Genomic DNA, 15,584 nt, shown 5'->3' with positions numbered 1-15,584 from the left:
ACCCACTACAAAGTGAATGCATATTGAAAACATGCTAAGTGAAGGAAGCCAGACTCAAAGGGTCACATGGTATATGATTCTGTTTACTTGAAATATCCACAATAGGTAAAATCTGTAGAGATAGAAAATGGATTAGTGGTTACCAGGCACTGGAGCAAGGGAAGAATGGTGAGTGATTGCTTAATGAATACAAGATTTCCTTCTGGAGTGATGAAAATAGTCTGATTAGATAGTGGTGATGGTTGCAGACAGTGTGAATGTACCAAACACTACTCAATTGTACATTTTAGAATGGTTAAAATAGTAATTTTATGTTTATTTCACCGCAATTATTATTTATTTTATTTTATTTATTTTGAGAGAGAGAATGTGTGAGCAGGGGAGGGGCAGAGAGAGAGGGAGAGAGAATCCCAAGCAGGCACCATGCTGTCACCACAAAGCCTGACATGGAGCTTGATCCCACAAACTGTGAGATCATGACCTGAGCCGAAATCAAGAGTCAGACACTTAACCAACTGAGCTGCCTAGATGCCCCTGTTTTACCACAATTATTATTTAAAAAAAATTTTTTTTAATGTTTTATTTATTTCTGAGAGAGAGACAGCATGAATAGGGGAGGGTTAGAAAGAGAGGGAGACAGAGAATGCAAAACAGGCTCCAGGCTCTGAGCTGGCTGTCAGCAAAGAGCCCGACATAGGACTCGAACCCACGAACCGTGAGATCATGACCTGACCCGAAGTCTGACGCTTGACCGACTGAGCCACCCAGGCACCCCTTACCACAATTAGTTTTAAAATTGCTTTGGAAAGTACTGCGAAGTAGGGGAGAAACTTCCAATGAATGCTACTACCTAAAGGTAACTCAGTAGTTAACATTGTTACTGTTATGTACACTCAGCTTTGTTTCAGGCATGTACATTAGGTTCCTGGGGCTGCCATAGCAAATTAGATGCTATCTAATTTGATAGATAATATCAACCAAGCTAGACGGTTTACAGTCATAGAAATTTATTCACTCACTGTTCTGGAGGCTGTAAAGCCTGAAATCCAGGTGTCTGTAGGGTCTGTTCTATTGAGAAGTTTGGCAAAGATCTTAAATAAAGTCACATTCTGAGATTCTGGGTGAACATGAATTTGGGGCACATGCTGTTCAACCCAGGACAGCATATGTTTTGACTTTTTATTTGGTGGTTGTTATGTTATATAAATATTGTATACCTTTATGTTTCTAATTTATAGATGGCATAAGTATTATTTTAATAGTTCTTTGATATTTCATCAGGGGACTAACTCACTACTTAACACTTTTTATATTGCTGAACAATTTACATGGTTACTAATTGTTTACGAATTGCAAAATTATTAATATGCAATAGATTTCTAAAATTGGAATTATCAGAGTAAGGTATATGAACATTCGTAACTTCTAGTTTCGGCAAACACATAAATCTGATGTCTTTTTTTTTTTTTTTCTTCATCCTTATATACTGGAGCACTGTCAATACTTATGCACTGACTTGAATGTATTGAATCAATAGTATTACTTCCAGGGGTAAGCATCTGACTTCAGCTCAGGTCATGATCTCCCACTTCTTGGATTGAAGCCTCTCATCAGGCTCTGCGCTGACAGCTGGGAGCATGGAGCCTGCTTCAGATTCTGTTGTCTCTCTGTCTCTGTCTGTCTCTCTCTCAAAAATAAATAAGTAAGCATCTAAAAAAAATACTATTACTTTCATGTCGTATGATCTCTTGATAAGAAATATTATTTCCACAGCTTTTATAGTATTACTTTAGATTAAATGCACATAGTCATTGACCTAGATCCTCTGCATGAATGGTAGCCTGGACATTCATAAGTCGCTGTCTTTTCTGATTTAAATAAATCAGGATTATGAAAGAGGAGTTATAAATAATACCTTATTTTATATAAGAAATGGAAATGCTTAAATTATAATAAATAATGCATGTGTACCTATGAGTATCTTCTTTTTCTCTATTTTAGCATGGATGTATTTCAGAGGTTGGGCTCAAATGCAGCTTTGACTTCTTCAAAAATAGCATCATTTGAAGAAGCATTTGTATATCTTCAAAAGTTAATAGCAGCTGTGAAGGATATTCTTGAAGGAATTCAGAGGTAACCACCAATTAATTTTGAAGTTTCATTTATTTTCCCTTTCTTCTAGGTTTATCAGCTTTTTCAGAGGTGCAAGTTTTATAAATGAGTAATTTTTAGCTTTCACTTTTCCCTCTCCCTTGCAAAGAATCCCTATTTGTAGTTTGGACCACAAGAATGTTTCTAGTTTTTTCCTTTCTAGAAAAAACATACCAGGTTTGAAGCTTCATAAGGAACTTTATTTTCATTATGGTGCAACTGTAGCTCCAAAAACAGTGCCTGGTGTATAATGGGCCCTCAGTAATTACTTGTTGAAAAATATATGTTTAGGTAATTATCACTGCTCTTTAAAAACAAATGTATGTTAATATTTTAATAGTTTCCTCAAAATGAAAAAGTTTGAGAAGTAACATAATCTTAAGATGCTTTGAGACTTACATATATGTGATTATTTTAAATATTTGTGAAGCATATAGAAAACATAGTTCCAGAAAGCTATAGAATGGACCATAGCATGAAGTCAGATGTTTTCTTTTGTGGTAGTAAAGGAGAATACTAAACTTAGTCCTGCACTTGACCTGAGTTCAATATGCAGCTTGCTAGCAGAAAACTAATCGTTATAAATTAAAACACAAAACCAAAAAATCAAAACTGATTTGATCTTATGTCCAAATTTTAAAATTTTGGGATTTTTCAAAACAAGAATTGTTGAGTTTTTTTTTTTTTTCTCTTCTCTTAATGGTTTTTGGAAACTTCGTCTCATTGTTAATGCATAGAGCATTTGTACCCCTTTTTGGATCACAGTTGGCTAAATGATTCTGAGAATAGCTTTTGGGGGCCACCTGGGTGGCTCAGTCAGTTAAATTTGCCTGACTCTTGGTCTTGGCTCAGGTCATGATCTCACAGTTTCATGAGTTTGAGCCCCAGTTCAGGGTCTGTGCTGCAGCTCGGAACCTGCTTGGGATTCTGTCTCTCTCTCTCTCTCTCTCTCTCTCTCTCTCTCTCTGTCCCTTCCCAGCTTGTGCTGTCTCTGTCTCTCAAAAGAAAAAAAAAATTACAGTAGAGTCGTTAATATTCTCATATGTACACATGCAGTGGAGGAAGGACGGGTTTGGCAGTAGATGAGGATGGAGGGGAGTGTCTTAGGAGCCACTCAGAGCAGTGTCTGCTTTGTCCCATATGCTAGTATATCACGCATTTAAATCTGTTAATTACGTGCCCAGACAGAAGTATTTCTAATCCAGAAAGCTTTGGAAATACTGTATACTGCACTACTCTCTTAGAAAACCAATCTGTATCCATTTACAATTTGATGGGTTTTATAAACCTTTGCTATACAGAAACCTTTTTCATTTTAGGAGCCTTAAACATACAGGTTCCCTTCTACAGAGATTCTGATGTGATTGGTCTAAAAGTGTGCCCGACTATCAGGATTTAAAAAAAAAAATGTCTCCAGGTGATCCTAATGTGTAGCCAAGGTTGAGAAGCAGTAGCCAACTTTGTTAACCTGCGGTTCTCAGTGTGTTCTGGCAGAATCAGCACCCTCATCACTGCCTGGAACTTGTTATAAATGCAAATTCTCAAACCCTGCCAGACCCTATTCAAGTCCCAAACTATGGGGATGGGCCTGGTAGTCTATGTCCTCCGGGGTGATTCTCTGCACATCAGAGGCAGAGCACCACCGGTGTAGCGGCTGATCATAATCATCTGGCAGCTTTAAACAAAGAACAATGGCCAGGCCGACCCTAAACCTATTAAATCTGCTTCTCTGAGCTTGGGACCCAGGCATAAGCAGTTTTACAAACTCCCCAGGTGATTCTCCTGTCAGGCCAGAGTTGGGAAATTATAGCACGAAGAAATAAATATTTGAATTTTAAGGATAATATAATTTTGTTATTCTTTCCTCTAAGGTCACAGTACCTCCAGGAATAAGAAAATATTAGTGGTCCTGCTACTTTGTAGCATGTTACCTGGGATAATAAATTATCTTGAGCCTCAGTATTTATCTGTAAAACTGGCATAATAACACCTTTCCAGAGCTTTTCACAAAGTTCTTGTGCTTTGAAAGCCAGGTGCTGATATAACTAACCAAACTACTGATTCTCCATCTCACTGTTGGGGAACTTGTTAAAACTATCTAGATTGTAGTGAAATTACAATATTTGTGGATATTTTTGTAGAGAGAGAGAGAAGTTATATTTTTAACATGATTTTCAGGGGATTTATAGAGCCATGGTGGGGGGGACCACATTAAAGAAACTGATCAAATTTCTTGTAATATATTAGAACCACTTTTGCTACCAGTAGAGGGCATTGTGAATAAAAAAGTTTGCACATTTCATCATTCATTAGTCTACAGGAAACTACTAAAACCACAAGTTTTTTCTTTTTTTTTTTTTTAGCCCTTCAGACAATAGGCATTTAATCAAAATGTAATAGAAGTTAATAATTATATTATTTTGGGGGCACCTGGGTGGCTTAGTCGGTTAAGCGTCCGACTTTCGCTTAGGTCATGATCTCACGGTTCTTGGGTTCGAGTTCCGCGTCGGGCTCTGTGCTGACTGCCAGCACAGAGCCTGGACCTGTTTCAGAGTCTGTGTCTCCCTCTCTCTCTGACCCTCCCCTGCTCACGCTGTCTCTCTCTCTCCTAGAAATAAATAAAAAAATTTTTTTTAAATTATATTATTTTGTCAAGTGTAGATGTAGTCTTAAACCCTTTTAAGAAACAGTCATATTAAGTCAAAATGAATTCAGTTAAAATTTTTTTGAGTGGCCTACTATGGGTAGATTTTTAAATTTTTTAGATTTTAAACTTGAAAAATACACTCAACTTTGTAGTGACTACATATTATTAGCATTTTCTGATGCTTGTTAAAATGGAGTAGTTTCATTTGATTTTGAAATACCTACTCAGTAAATATAGCTCAACTCCATTTTATCATAGCCAATCATGTATGATGTTACACTGGGAATCAGTAAGAAGGTGACTTGTTAACTAGGTCCTTCAGTTAAAGAAGTAAATGAAAATGTTTTTATTAAACTAAGAGTTCAGCGTCTAGTTCCAGATTTATCCCTTTGTAGTTGACTTCAGGTTTGTCACTTACCCCTCTCTAACCCAGTTTCTTTCCTTATTAAATGGAAACCTTGATGCCCTCAATAGCAGAATAAATGAGATGATGTATGCAAAAATGCTTGTGAGGCTGTAACATATTACAACTGTTAGTTTTTGTTTTCTCCTTAATGCTGATATGTTAAATTTGAAATGTTTAAAAATGTGTATTTCAATTTTAATGATGTTCTAAACATGATTCTGATTAATTAAGGTAGAAAATATTGGTGGAGCAGTTGTCCATATAGTTATACAATGGGAGTAGAATACTTAAGTTTGCCAAAATGGAAAAAGAGGTGGGAATATTGATGATTCTTACGCTTTCTATATACTTTTTTCTGGTGTGGGAGAGTGAACTTAATTTATTTGCTGTTGTTTTGGAAATTACTTTTTTCTTTCTCATCTTTCCTGTTTTGTGTAGATAGGACTAATTTGAGCACATTTGTTAATGGTATCTTTAAACATTAGAGAACCAGAGTCAGTACTCTTTCCATGTAGACAAAAGTGTATTAATTTTTTTTTTTTTAGATCTGTACTATCTAGTCTCATTTTATGCTTTAGTAAGCATGACCAGGTTACTCTCAAGATCACAAAAACCTTTTGCTCGGTATATAAAGATTATGAAGTTTCATTTGAAGTGGAAAATTAACTGGAGAGTCATGTGGCAAATTCTAGAGAAGTTCTACTTGTACAGTAATCAGACAGCATTGTTAAATATACGTGTGCTTAGGGGCACCTGGGTGGCTCAGTCGGTTAAACATCCGGCTTTGGCTCAGGACATGATCTCATGGTTCATGGGTTCGAGTCCCATGTTGGGCTCTGTGCTGACATCTCAGAGCCTAGAGCCTGCTTCAGATTCTGTGTCTCCCATTCCCTCTCTCTCTCTCTCCCTCTCTCCCTCCCTCTCTCTCTCTCTCTCTCTCTCTCTCTCTGCCCCTCCACCGCTCATGCTTTGTCTGTCTCTCTCAAAAATAAACATTTAAAAAATTATTTAAAATATCTGTATGCTTAAACTGGAATCTCTACGAAGTTAACAGGTCATGTTCTCCAGCTCTGAAGCATACCACAAATGTGTGTAGCTTTGACTTGAAAGCTAACACTCAAAACAACAATGAAGGTGATTTAAGTATGTTTTTGTATCTGTAGTAGATGATGAGCTGCCTGGTTTGGAAGCAAAGAAGAAAGTGGAGGGTGAATGTAGGAAGTTGCATTCTGCCTAGATATAATCAAATTTATGTGTTTCATCTTTATAAAATAAGGTTGAACTTATTTTTAAAAAAAGATGGTAATGTCTTGAATCCAAAAATATAAGTAGATCATACCTAAATGTGCATGTTCATTTTAACACTTGATTGAACATGTAAAACTGTGCATTTCTATGTTAATGAATTCTAGATTTCTAGCTAAGGCAGCTTTAGATAAAGTGTTTGAAATAATGTTTTCTTATTTTCATCTTTTGAGCCATATTCAGGGGTGGGAGAGGGAGTTACTCTTCCTTATGAGTAAATTGACACATTTTAGAGGGGGAATTTTCTTATACAAGAGGGTATTTCTTCTTTAGATAACATTTTTGGTTTGGTTGTTTTTAAAGAGAGAGAGAGAGAGCGCGTGCGAGTGGGGAAAAGGGAGAGAAGGAAAGAGAATCTTAAGTAGGCTCCATGCTTGGTGCTGAGCCCAACTAGAAGCTCAATCTCTCAACTGTGAAATCGTGACCTGAGCTGAAATCAAGAGTTGGACATTCAACCACCTGAGCCACCCAGGTGCCCCTGGTTTTATTGCTTTTAATGAGGATTAATTGAGTGCTTACTGATGCACTGGGCTTGGTCATGTTCTGGATGGGCTTCATGCCTCACCTTAGAATATGATTTTGGAAAATGAGACTTGTGCTTGGATTTAGGTAAAGGAAGACAATTCATTTTTATCATTTTCAAATGCTCTAATGATCCTCAGAACTTTAGTAACCTCTGTTACAGTCCTCTGGCTTTGGTTTGAAATATTTTGTAGAGTTGTTTTTGTAAAGCACAATAATAATCGTGAAGTTTGGGATTTTTTTTCAGTCTGTCATTTACATGTATTTTTATATTATTAAGCCTCTAAAATGAATTTTCTTATTACTCTTTTATGGCATTTTAACATTAGAGCAAACATGTACTGGCATATGTTTCCTGTGAACAGGAACCCTTAATCACAGCAGTTTCTCAGATCTGCTAATGATTTAACCACTTCAAAGAATGTGGAGTTTGCATTTGCAAGAATGTTTTATTAACTTCATAGTGTGTGTTTTGGAAGCTGACCTCTTGAGGCATTTTAGAAACGTTATTTAGAAAAGGCCCTCCCTCAGTTGACACAACGATAACACTTTTAGGCTGTTTTCTAGATTAAGCTAATTGTTAAAACAAAAGTTTCTCTTAGAGACATGGGTAGAATATAATGACATTATAAAGTGACTTCCAGAATCTCAACTCACTGTAGTGTGCAAGGTGTTCAGCCATTGATAAATATTGTCCTTATCTAGACTGGGGAGGTTTACCCATGTCTCTTTAGGTCTGACCTATTTTCTTTGAGACTTGGCCTTTCTACCCTTGGATAATTGGACCTCACCTCTGCTGTGCCATTGGGGTTCCCACATACCACTGCACCTCTTTATCAGACTCTTTGCACACTCCTAGTCCTGTCCATCACCAAGTCTATCAGTTACTGTGTTGAGTAAGAGAAAATAATACAACCTATTAATTAAAAATGAAAGGACTTATTTGCTTTACCCTCCATACCATCATTTTTTTTTTTTTTTTTTTTTGGAGAGGGAGCAAGTGAGCAAGCAAGTAGGACAGAGGGAGAGGGAGAGAGAGAACTTTAAGCAGGCTCTACCCCCTAGTGCAGATTCCAGACACAGCACTCAATCTCATGACCATGGGATCATGACCTGAGCTGAAATGAGGAGTCAGACACTTAACTGACAGAGCCACCCTGGGGCCCCTCCATGCAATCATTTTGTACTTAACTTTCCTATAATTTATTCTGTAACCAGCTCTGTGAGATTGTGAACACCTTTAGGGAAGAAACTTTACTTACTTTTCTTTGTCTTTTGTATATTTAGATATATATCTGCATCACCACTACACATAATAGATGGGGAGGAAAAGTATTGAATGAGTTCTTTATAGTCTTTCTGGTGGAGAGTAACTTCTTTAGGGCTGAATGCTACCAATAGTACTACCTTATGACATTTGAGGAATAGGTAACATAGACAGCTTAAACGTGATACAGAAGAGAGGAGTCTAAGCCAAAAAAGGAAAGAATAAGAAAAGGAGGAAGGAGAATGACTGAAGGAAGGAGATTGAGGAGATTAAAAAATGGTATTTATGTCTAAAACAGATGATGGAGCTCCCAGTAATTTTCCCAAATAGCTTGTGGGGTCCCACATTATCCTTGATTACTTAATCATGGTCTGTCTATAGTCAACTTTATAAATTAGGGTTAGTAGAAGGAAAGATTGGATCTAATGGGAGGGATTGAGATCCAGGGAATATAACCAGACCTTTCTTATATAAGGCATATGTAATATATTATATAAAACATAGACAGTTATAAGTAAAAGCTTTTTTATGTTATCTACATTGCAGTTTGATAAACACTGCTCTAACTTAACATCTACATCAAATGTTATATGTAATACATAGTAAAATTTATATTCGCTTAACAAAATATGTGGCATCCACCTACTAATCTGACTGAATTATCCAGCATGAGTTGATTTTTAAAAAAAAAATGTTAATGTTTTTACTTATTTCTGAGAGAGAGAGAGAGAGAAAGCATGAGCAGGGAAGGGTCAGAGAGAGAGGGAGACACAGAATCTGACAACAGGCTCCAGGCTGTGAGCTAGCTGTCAACACAGAAACCAATGCGGGGCTCGAACCCACGAACTGTGAGATTATGACCTGAGCCAAAGTCAGCTCAGGACAGTGTTTTCTACATAGAAGACAGTCAATAAATATTTATTGTATATCAGAACCCCCCTAGAATTGCCTAACATTTTCGTATGCCAATTCCTATTAATAAGATATAAATAAACCTTCTAGAGTTAGCATATGCTTACCCTTCATAATAATGTAGCTGAAACTATAAATTGTAAATTTCCAATTCGTCTTTCTTTCTGCTATCATTAAGCTAGTTTACTTTTTGACAGCATTCTATGTATTTTCCCCAACTGAATTGTTGAGCTAAGCTAGATTATGAAAATCAAAATTATATTTCCTGTATTAAATATGGTAATCTATTTAGATTTTATTTTAAACCCTTTTGATACTATACATTAAAAAGTGTGAGTACTTTGGTATACTAGTGGAGCATAAAGGACTGCAAAGAGTATATACCAGTCAGCCTTCTTCAAAACAGTTTGTATCATTTAATAGGGTGACTGTTGTAGGAAAAAATGAAAATACTAAGACTTTTGAGGGGACTGCTAGTTACTTGCTCTAAGTTAAGACTAATTCCAGGGACCTCAACTCCCACCATAGTTGGGAGAAACAGAGAGATGAATTGAGCCTGATTGATAAACAGTAACTACTGATTCGTTTGACAGCTTAGGAAAAACAAGATTGTAAGTGTGGTGACAGGGACATCTGGAGAAGCGGTTTGTGGATGGGCACCTTGTAATGAGGGTATTTGTGTCCCATGTGAATACTCACTAAAGGCTACCCAATCCGGAGGAGACTCAGTATCAGATGGATCAGATCAGCTGTCCTGTAGATGCCAGGGTCTCCCTAGCCACCCCAGTGTTTGGTCAGGGAGCTCATAAACAAAAGGACAATGACAATCTTACATAACGTGAGCTCAAACGTGGGACTTCACCTCATGAAGCCTGCTCTGGCTGCTGCCACTGTTGAGAGCCCAGACTGTCAGCAGTAGAGGCAAAAGCTAAGCATTCAGTGAGGCATTATTCCCTCAGAGACCAGTAAGCCACTTGGCAGTGATTTCAGACCCCTTCCGTCATGAGGCAGAATGGATACTTCTTTTGGAGGTGACTTGCCTTCCTTCTCGGTAGTGATTCTGCCAGCAACTCCATCTATTGATATAAGGGATATCTTGGCCACTGTCTTGATATGCCATACAACTGAAAAACTAATTTTATAGCAGAAGGGCAGCTATGGCTATATGGAATTCATTGTCTTTATTATACACTAAGCTAAGGAACTGGCTTTGCAAAACACCGGAGCGACCTGTAAAAACATTAGTTACCATACCAGCTGTAACCTCTGGAGTTCGGGTGCTGTCCTAAATAATGCTGTATGTGGTGCCCTTTTCCCCTTAGAAACTGTAGAATTCAAGAATCAAGGGAAGTAAGTGGTAATGGTTTCTCTATTATTATACCAAATAAGTCTTCTCCGGACAACAAGTACTGTTTCAGTCACTGCTTAGTCAAGAAATCAGAAATGAATGGGGCGCCTGGTTGGCTCAGTCAGTTAAGCATCAGACTTCAGCTCAGGTCATGATCTCACGGTTTGTGGGTTCGAGCCCCACATCAGGCTCTGTGCTAACAGCTCAGAGCCTGGAGCCTGCTTCGGATTCTGCATCTCCCTCTCTCTCTGACTCTCTCTCTCTCTCTCTTTCTCTTTCTCTCTCTCAGAAATAAATAAAACATTAAAAAATTTAAAAAAAGAAAACAAATGACTCTAGGTATTTTAAACAGAAAATTTAATATACATAAGTTCAATACTGTTGGAGGGACCAGAAGAGCAAAGGGGAGAAAGTGGGAACATCTGGAGGTATGGAAGAGGGTTTTTAACGCATTCAGAAAAGATCTTGGATCCCAGTGTCCTCTGTACCATAGGAGCACAATACGTGAGTACTATGATTGTTTTTTAAAAGTCAGCAGTTCCTACAGATTGCTTGGAAATAATTGTAAACAATAAGGCAAGTGGATGTGATCCTAAGAAGTATTTTGTGTGCAGGAAAAAAGCATTCTTCGGTGCAGGGTGTTCCATTCAGTTAAGCTGTAATTGTTATTCTTACTTTAACGCTTAAGCTTGGGGCCTAATGTACAAGCACTCATCTGACCTTAAAACAAAGAAAATACAACTTATTTTCAGTACCATTAACCAGAAAATAACTTTTTTCATAAATGTATAGATTTCCAGAGAAATTGAGGAGATATAATGGTGTTATAACCTGAACCAACATACTTTTCACACCCATGCATTTTCAACTTTGTATTGAAAGTCATTTTATTTTATTTTATTTTTTTTTTAAATGTTTTATTTATTTCTAGGAGAGATAGAGAGAGACAGCTTGAGCAGGGGAGGGTCAGAGACAGAGGGAGTCACAGACTGAAACAGGCTCCAGGCTCTGAGCTGGCAGTCAGCACAGAGCCCGATGCGGGGCTCGAACCCACGAACCGCGAGATCATGACCTAAGCAAAAGTCGGACGCTTAACCGACTAAGCCACCCAGGCGCCCCGAAAGTCATTTTAAATAGAATTCCATGTTCAGAAATGTATTGCCATTTCTTCAACTTGGATACTTCTGTGATGTAATGACACATGGGAAAGCACCATTGTTTACACACCTGTTCTTTACAGATTTCTACCCTCTGCCTCAGGACTGTGTCTTTCCTGGGCTCTAGGGTGATTGGTTCCTACTGCCACTATCCTATCTGTCCACCACCAACAGAGCGACTGATCACTCTTCACTCTACACGAGAGATTCTTAGTTCAACCAAGATACAGTAGGACTTTCTCAAGGGAATCTTCACTAAAAAGCTAACAAATATATGAGTAAGCAGAAAGAAAGAGACAAAAGCAGTTCAGTTGTGCCGTACAAAGATTAGCTGCACAAGAAACTCATACTTTAGTTTATTTAGAAGTTGGCGGTTGATTTCCCTTACCTCACCCACGCTGTTCTGCTACACAGCAAATCATCTCAAAACTTCTTGGCTTGAAACATTGGCAATCACTTATTTTCTCTAATCGTCCTGGGGGTTGACTGGACACAGCTGGGCAGTTCTCACTTGGGCTCTCTTGTGCAGTTGTAGTCCGGTGGCATCTGGTGGCATCTCAAAGTCTGGCTGATGCTGGGTGTTGACTAGAACACCAATATCAGCATCTCCATGTAGCCTCAACTTCCTCACAGGCTGAAGGCTGGTTTCCAAGAGTGTCCAAAAATGCCAGGTGAAAGCTCTTTTGCTTTTAAAGACATTGCCTCAGAAATTATATAATGTCATTTTCCATGTAGTCACAGACCTTCAATTCAGGGGAAAGGAACATGCACGCCACGTGTTGATAGGAGGAGGAATGTCAACATTACATTCTAAGAAGAACATGTGAGATGAGAGATCTTCTGGTGAGGCCATCTTGGAAAATATACTCTAACACAGTCTGCCTTCTGAACACAGCAGTTTACATGCCTTCCCTTAGCCAAATACCTCATTCCTCTTCTCAAGACCACATGTTTTACCCTATGATGACATTATCCTAAAATCCAGGATCTTATTTAAGTCAGGCCCAGGTGTGGTGAGGCAAAACTTGGGTGTGACTCCTTGGGTACCATTTCTCTTTGGTTTTACTGTGAACTAAAGAGACAAGTTAGCTCACCTCCTCTCTCAACACATAACAATCAAGTCAGGCACTGGACAACTGCTGTCTACCTTCACACACAAAATGTGGGGGTGGGATGGGAAACAGGAGGTGGGATGAGGCCACAGGATTCCTAGCCATTCAGAAATCCAGCTACGCACGGGCTACCGCTTCCTTCATTAGACCTCAGTCCTGGTGCCTGCGAATGACTTACAGCTGCTCTTTACTCTCTGGGTTCTTGGTTTTAGCCTCTGAGCTTTTGTGACAGGAGGAAAAGTAAGCTGCAACTGAGGAGCCTTCTCAGCCTGCTTCCTGTTCCTAAGAGGTAGGGAGTTCAAAACCTCTTTTCACTTTGTGTTACCTCTATCCCATTTAGTCCAAGTAGTTGTACTTCTACCGTCACAGTCCCCCAAAAAGCTTTTCCATGAATCTTAATGGGGTTCACTCCACTAGACAAAAATCACAACCGCAAATTTCTTTGAAGTAGGCCCTTGCGTTTAAACCCTCCCTTGGGTTCCCTGTGAAGCTGCTTCAGGGCAATGCCCCGAAGATCACTGGAAGGCAGTTCAGCAGATTTTGTGAGGCACACTCTTAAGACCCTTAAAGGGCCTTTTGTCTGAAAGTTTCTCCAAGGCACCTTAGAGCCTTCTGAGGTCTCAGCACAAGGTTTCACAGTAATGCTGTTACTGTTTTCCTCTTTAAACCATGCTTTCCTTCCAAACCTATTAAAGGTGAATATGGAATAAAACTTCTAGGATAAATTTGGTTACTTCAGGAACTTGATACGCTCCATGCTTTTGCACCTTGTTTTCTAGACACTCACCGCTAGATGTACACTGTCACTACCACCTTCCCTCCTGTATATGCTCTCCTTCTGTGATCTCATCTACTCCCAACCCTTTCCTGAACTTATTTCAGTGTTCCCTCTCCTTGGTTGAGTTGTGAGCTTTCCGCTGCTACTCTAAATGTCTAAAACTGAACTCATCATTTAAACTTGGGCCACCTGACTCCGTTCTGTTTTCTTCCTCTGTTTTTTTAAGGTACAGGATTCTCTACGTGTCCATTAGGTCAAATGTGTTCATTGTACGTTGTTCATATTAGTATATGGTTGCTGATTTTTGTCTGAGCAGTTCTGTGATTTTTGTTGAAATTTCCAATTGTGATTGTAAGCTTTTCTTTTTTTAATTGTAACGCTGTCAACATTTGCTTTCTATATTGTGAGGTTATGGTATATCTGCCGGGCTAATTGGTCTTCTTTACTGCCAATAATTTTTCCCTTCAAGTTTATTTTGTCATGTGTTAATCCTGCCAGACTAGCTTTTTCTTTTCTTGTTAGTATTTTCTCTTTATATCGAAACATTCTGGGTCACTATTTCTTTTGTTTTCTACATGGCATAAAGCTAGACTCGGTTTTTTGATAATAAGTAAAATCTGTTTACATAAATATGTTTACGGGTATATTTGGACTTATTTCTACCACCTTTTTTTTTTTTATCTTTTAAGCCCCAAACAGGTTTATTGATCCAGAAATACTACCCTACCTTTGCAAATGTTGAAATTTTTAAGGTTAAACAGTTCTTTTATTTTCAGTTTATTTATTTATTTTTGAGAGGGAGGGATTTAGTGGGGGAGAGAGAGGGAAAGAGAGAGAATCCCAAACAGGCTCCATATAGTCAGAAAGGATTCCGATATGGGGCTCTAACCAAGAAACTGTGAGATCATGACCTGAGCGGGAGTTGGATGCTTACCTGACTCAGCCACCCAGGCGCCTCTAAGGTTCCACAGTCCCCACGGAAGCTTTAAGAATGCGGCACAGAAGTGCTAACTAATCGAGGTCACAGACCTTTACCCACAGAACAAACGAACTAAAACAACAACCTTTCCTAATGCAATACAAAGGGATATTTTAAATGACGGGACATTTCTTGCTCATCACTGAACTAAAATCTTGGTTTGTGTTCATCTTATTAAACAAAAACTATATTCCCAAAAATACACATTCAACTACTGAAATTCCTTTAAAGATCTTTGCTGGGAGTTCCACAATGAAGACATCCCAGAGTGCTGTATGTGGGCTTGTGTGCTGTCACTTTACCTTTTGTTATTTATCCTTTGTCCTCGTTTGCCATTTATGGGATTGACCCACGTGTACTGTTGTTAATTTTTCCAACCCTCGTTTTCTCCCACTTCTCTTTGGAAAGTTGCACATTCTATTTCTATTTTCTGTGGTTACCCTTAAACTAATAAGTGCATATGTGATTTATAAAGCCTAAAGTATCAGGATTATTTACATCCTGAGTAAAACAAGAATCAAGACTACTTAGATTCTCATCTCCCTCCTCTTGGCTTCCTCGTCCATACTTTCTGACATCATAGGTTCACATTGTTTTAACCCCCCCCAATTATTTTTATATAAAATAGTTTTTGTTTTTAGCCTGTCATATTTATTAGGTGTTTGCATTTTCCCACTGCTTCCTTCATTCTACTCTTTGAGGATTCATCTTTCTATCTGATGAAGCAAATGTTTGACTCCTTTTTCTATCAAAGCCTTTACTGGTAAGTGCTCTCATTCTGACTCCAGGTGGTGTTTTGCCTCCATTCTTGATTGGTCCTGAGCTGAGTGTGGATTCTAGCTGCGAACTATTTCCCCTGAGCACTTTGAAGACAAAATTTCATTATCTTCTATCCTCTTGGAAATGGGAAGTCAGCTGTCAGTATATGGTTTTTCCTCAGTAGGTTATCTGGCTTCTTTTTCCTGTGAATGCTTTCAAGATTTTCCTCTGTAACTTACAT

General features: G+C 38.4%; 1 protein-coding gene across 2 annotated transcripts in view; it reads left to right on the top strand.

Moving 5' to 3' along the window:
* SWT1 (SWT1 RNA endoribonuclease homolog) overlaps positions 1-15,584 on the top strand; it is a 96,446-nt gene that overhangs the window by 54,254 nt on the left and 26,608 nt on the right. For both annotated transcript variants that reach the window (XM_039256609.1, XM_039256610.1), the window contains exon 16: positions 2,002-2,133. In XM_039256609.1, coding sequence (XP_039112540.1) covers positions 2,002-2,133 — 132 coding nt within the window. The remainder of the gene's footprint in view (positions 1-2,001; positions 2,134-15,584) is intronic.

This window comes from Hyaena hyaena, unplaced genomic scaffold (genome assembly GCF_003009895.1).
Source record: "Hyaena hyaena isolate Hyena2069 unplaced genomic scaffold, ASM300989v1 scaffold_580, whole genome shotgun sequence".
Lineage (NCBI taxonomy): Eukaryota > Metazoa > Chordata > Mammalia > Carnivora > Hyaenidae > Hyaena > Hyaena hyaena.
Note: the sequence above shows the minus strand (reverse complement) of the source record. Positions and strands in the feature narration are given on the sequence as shown.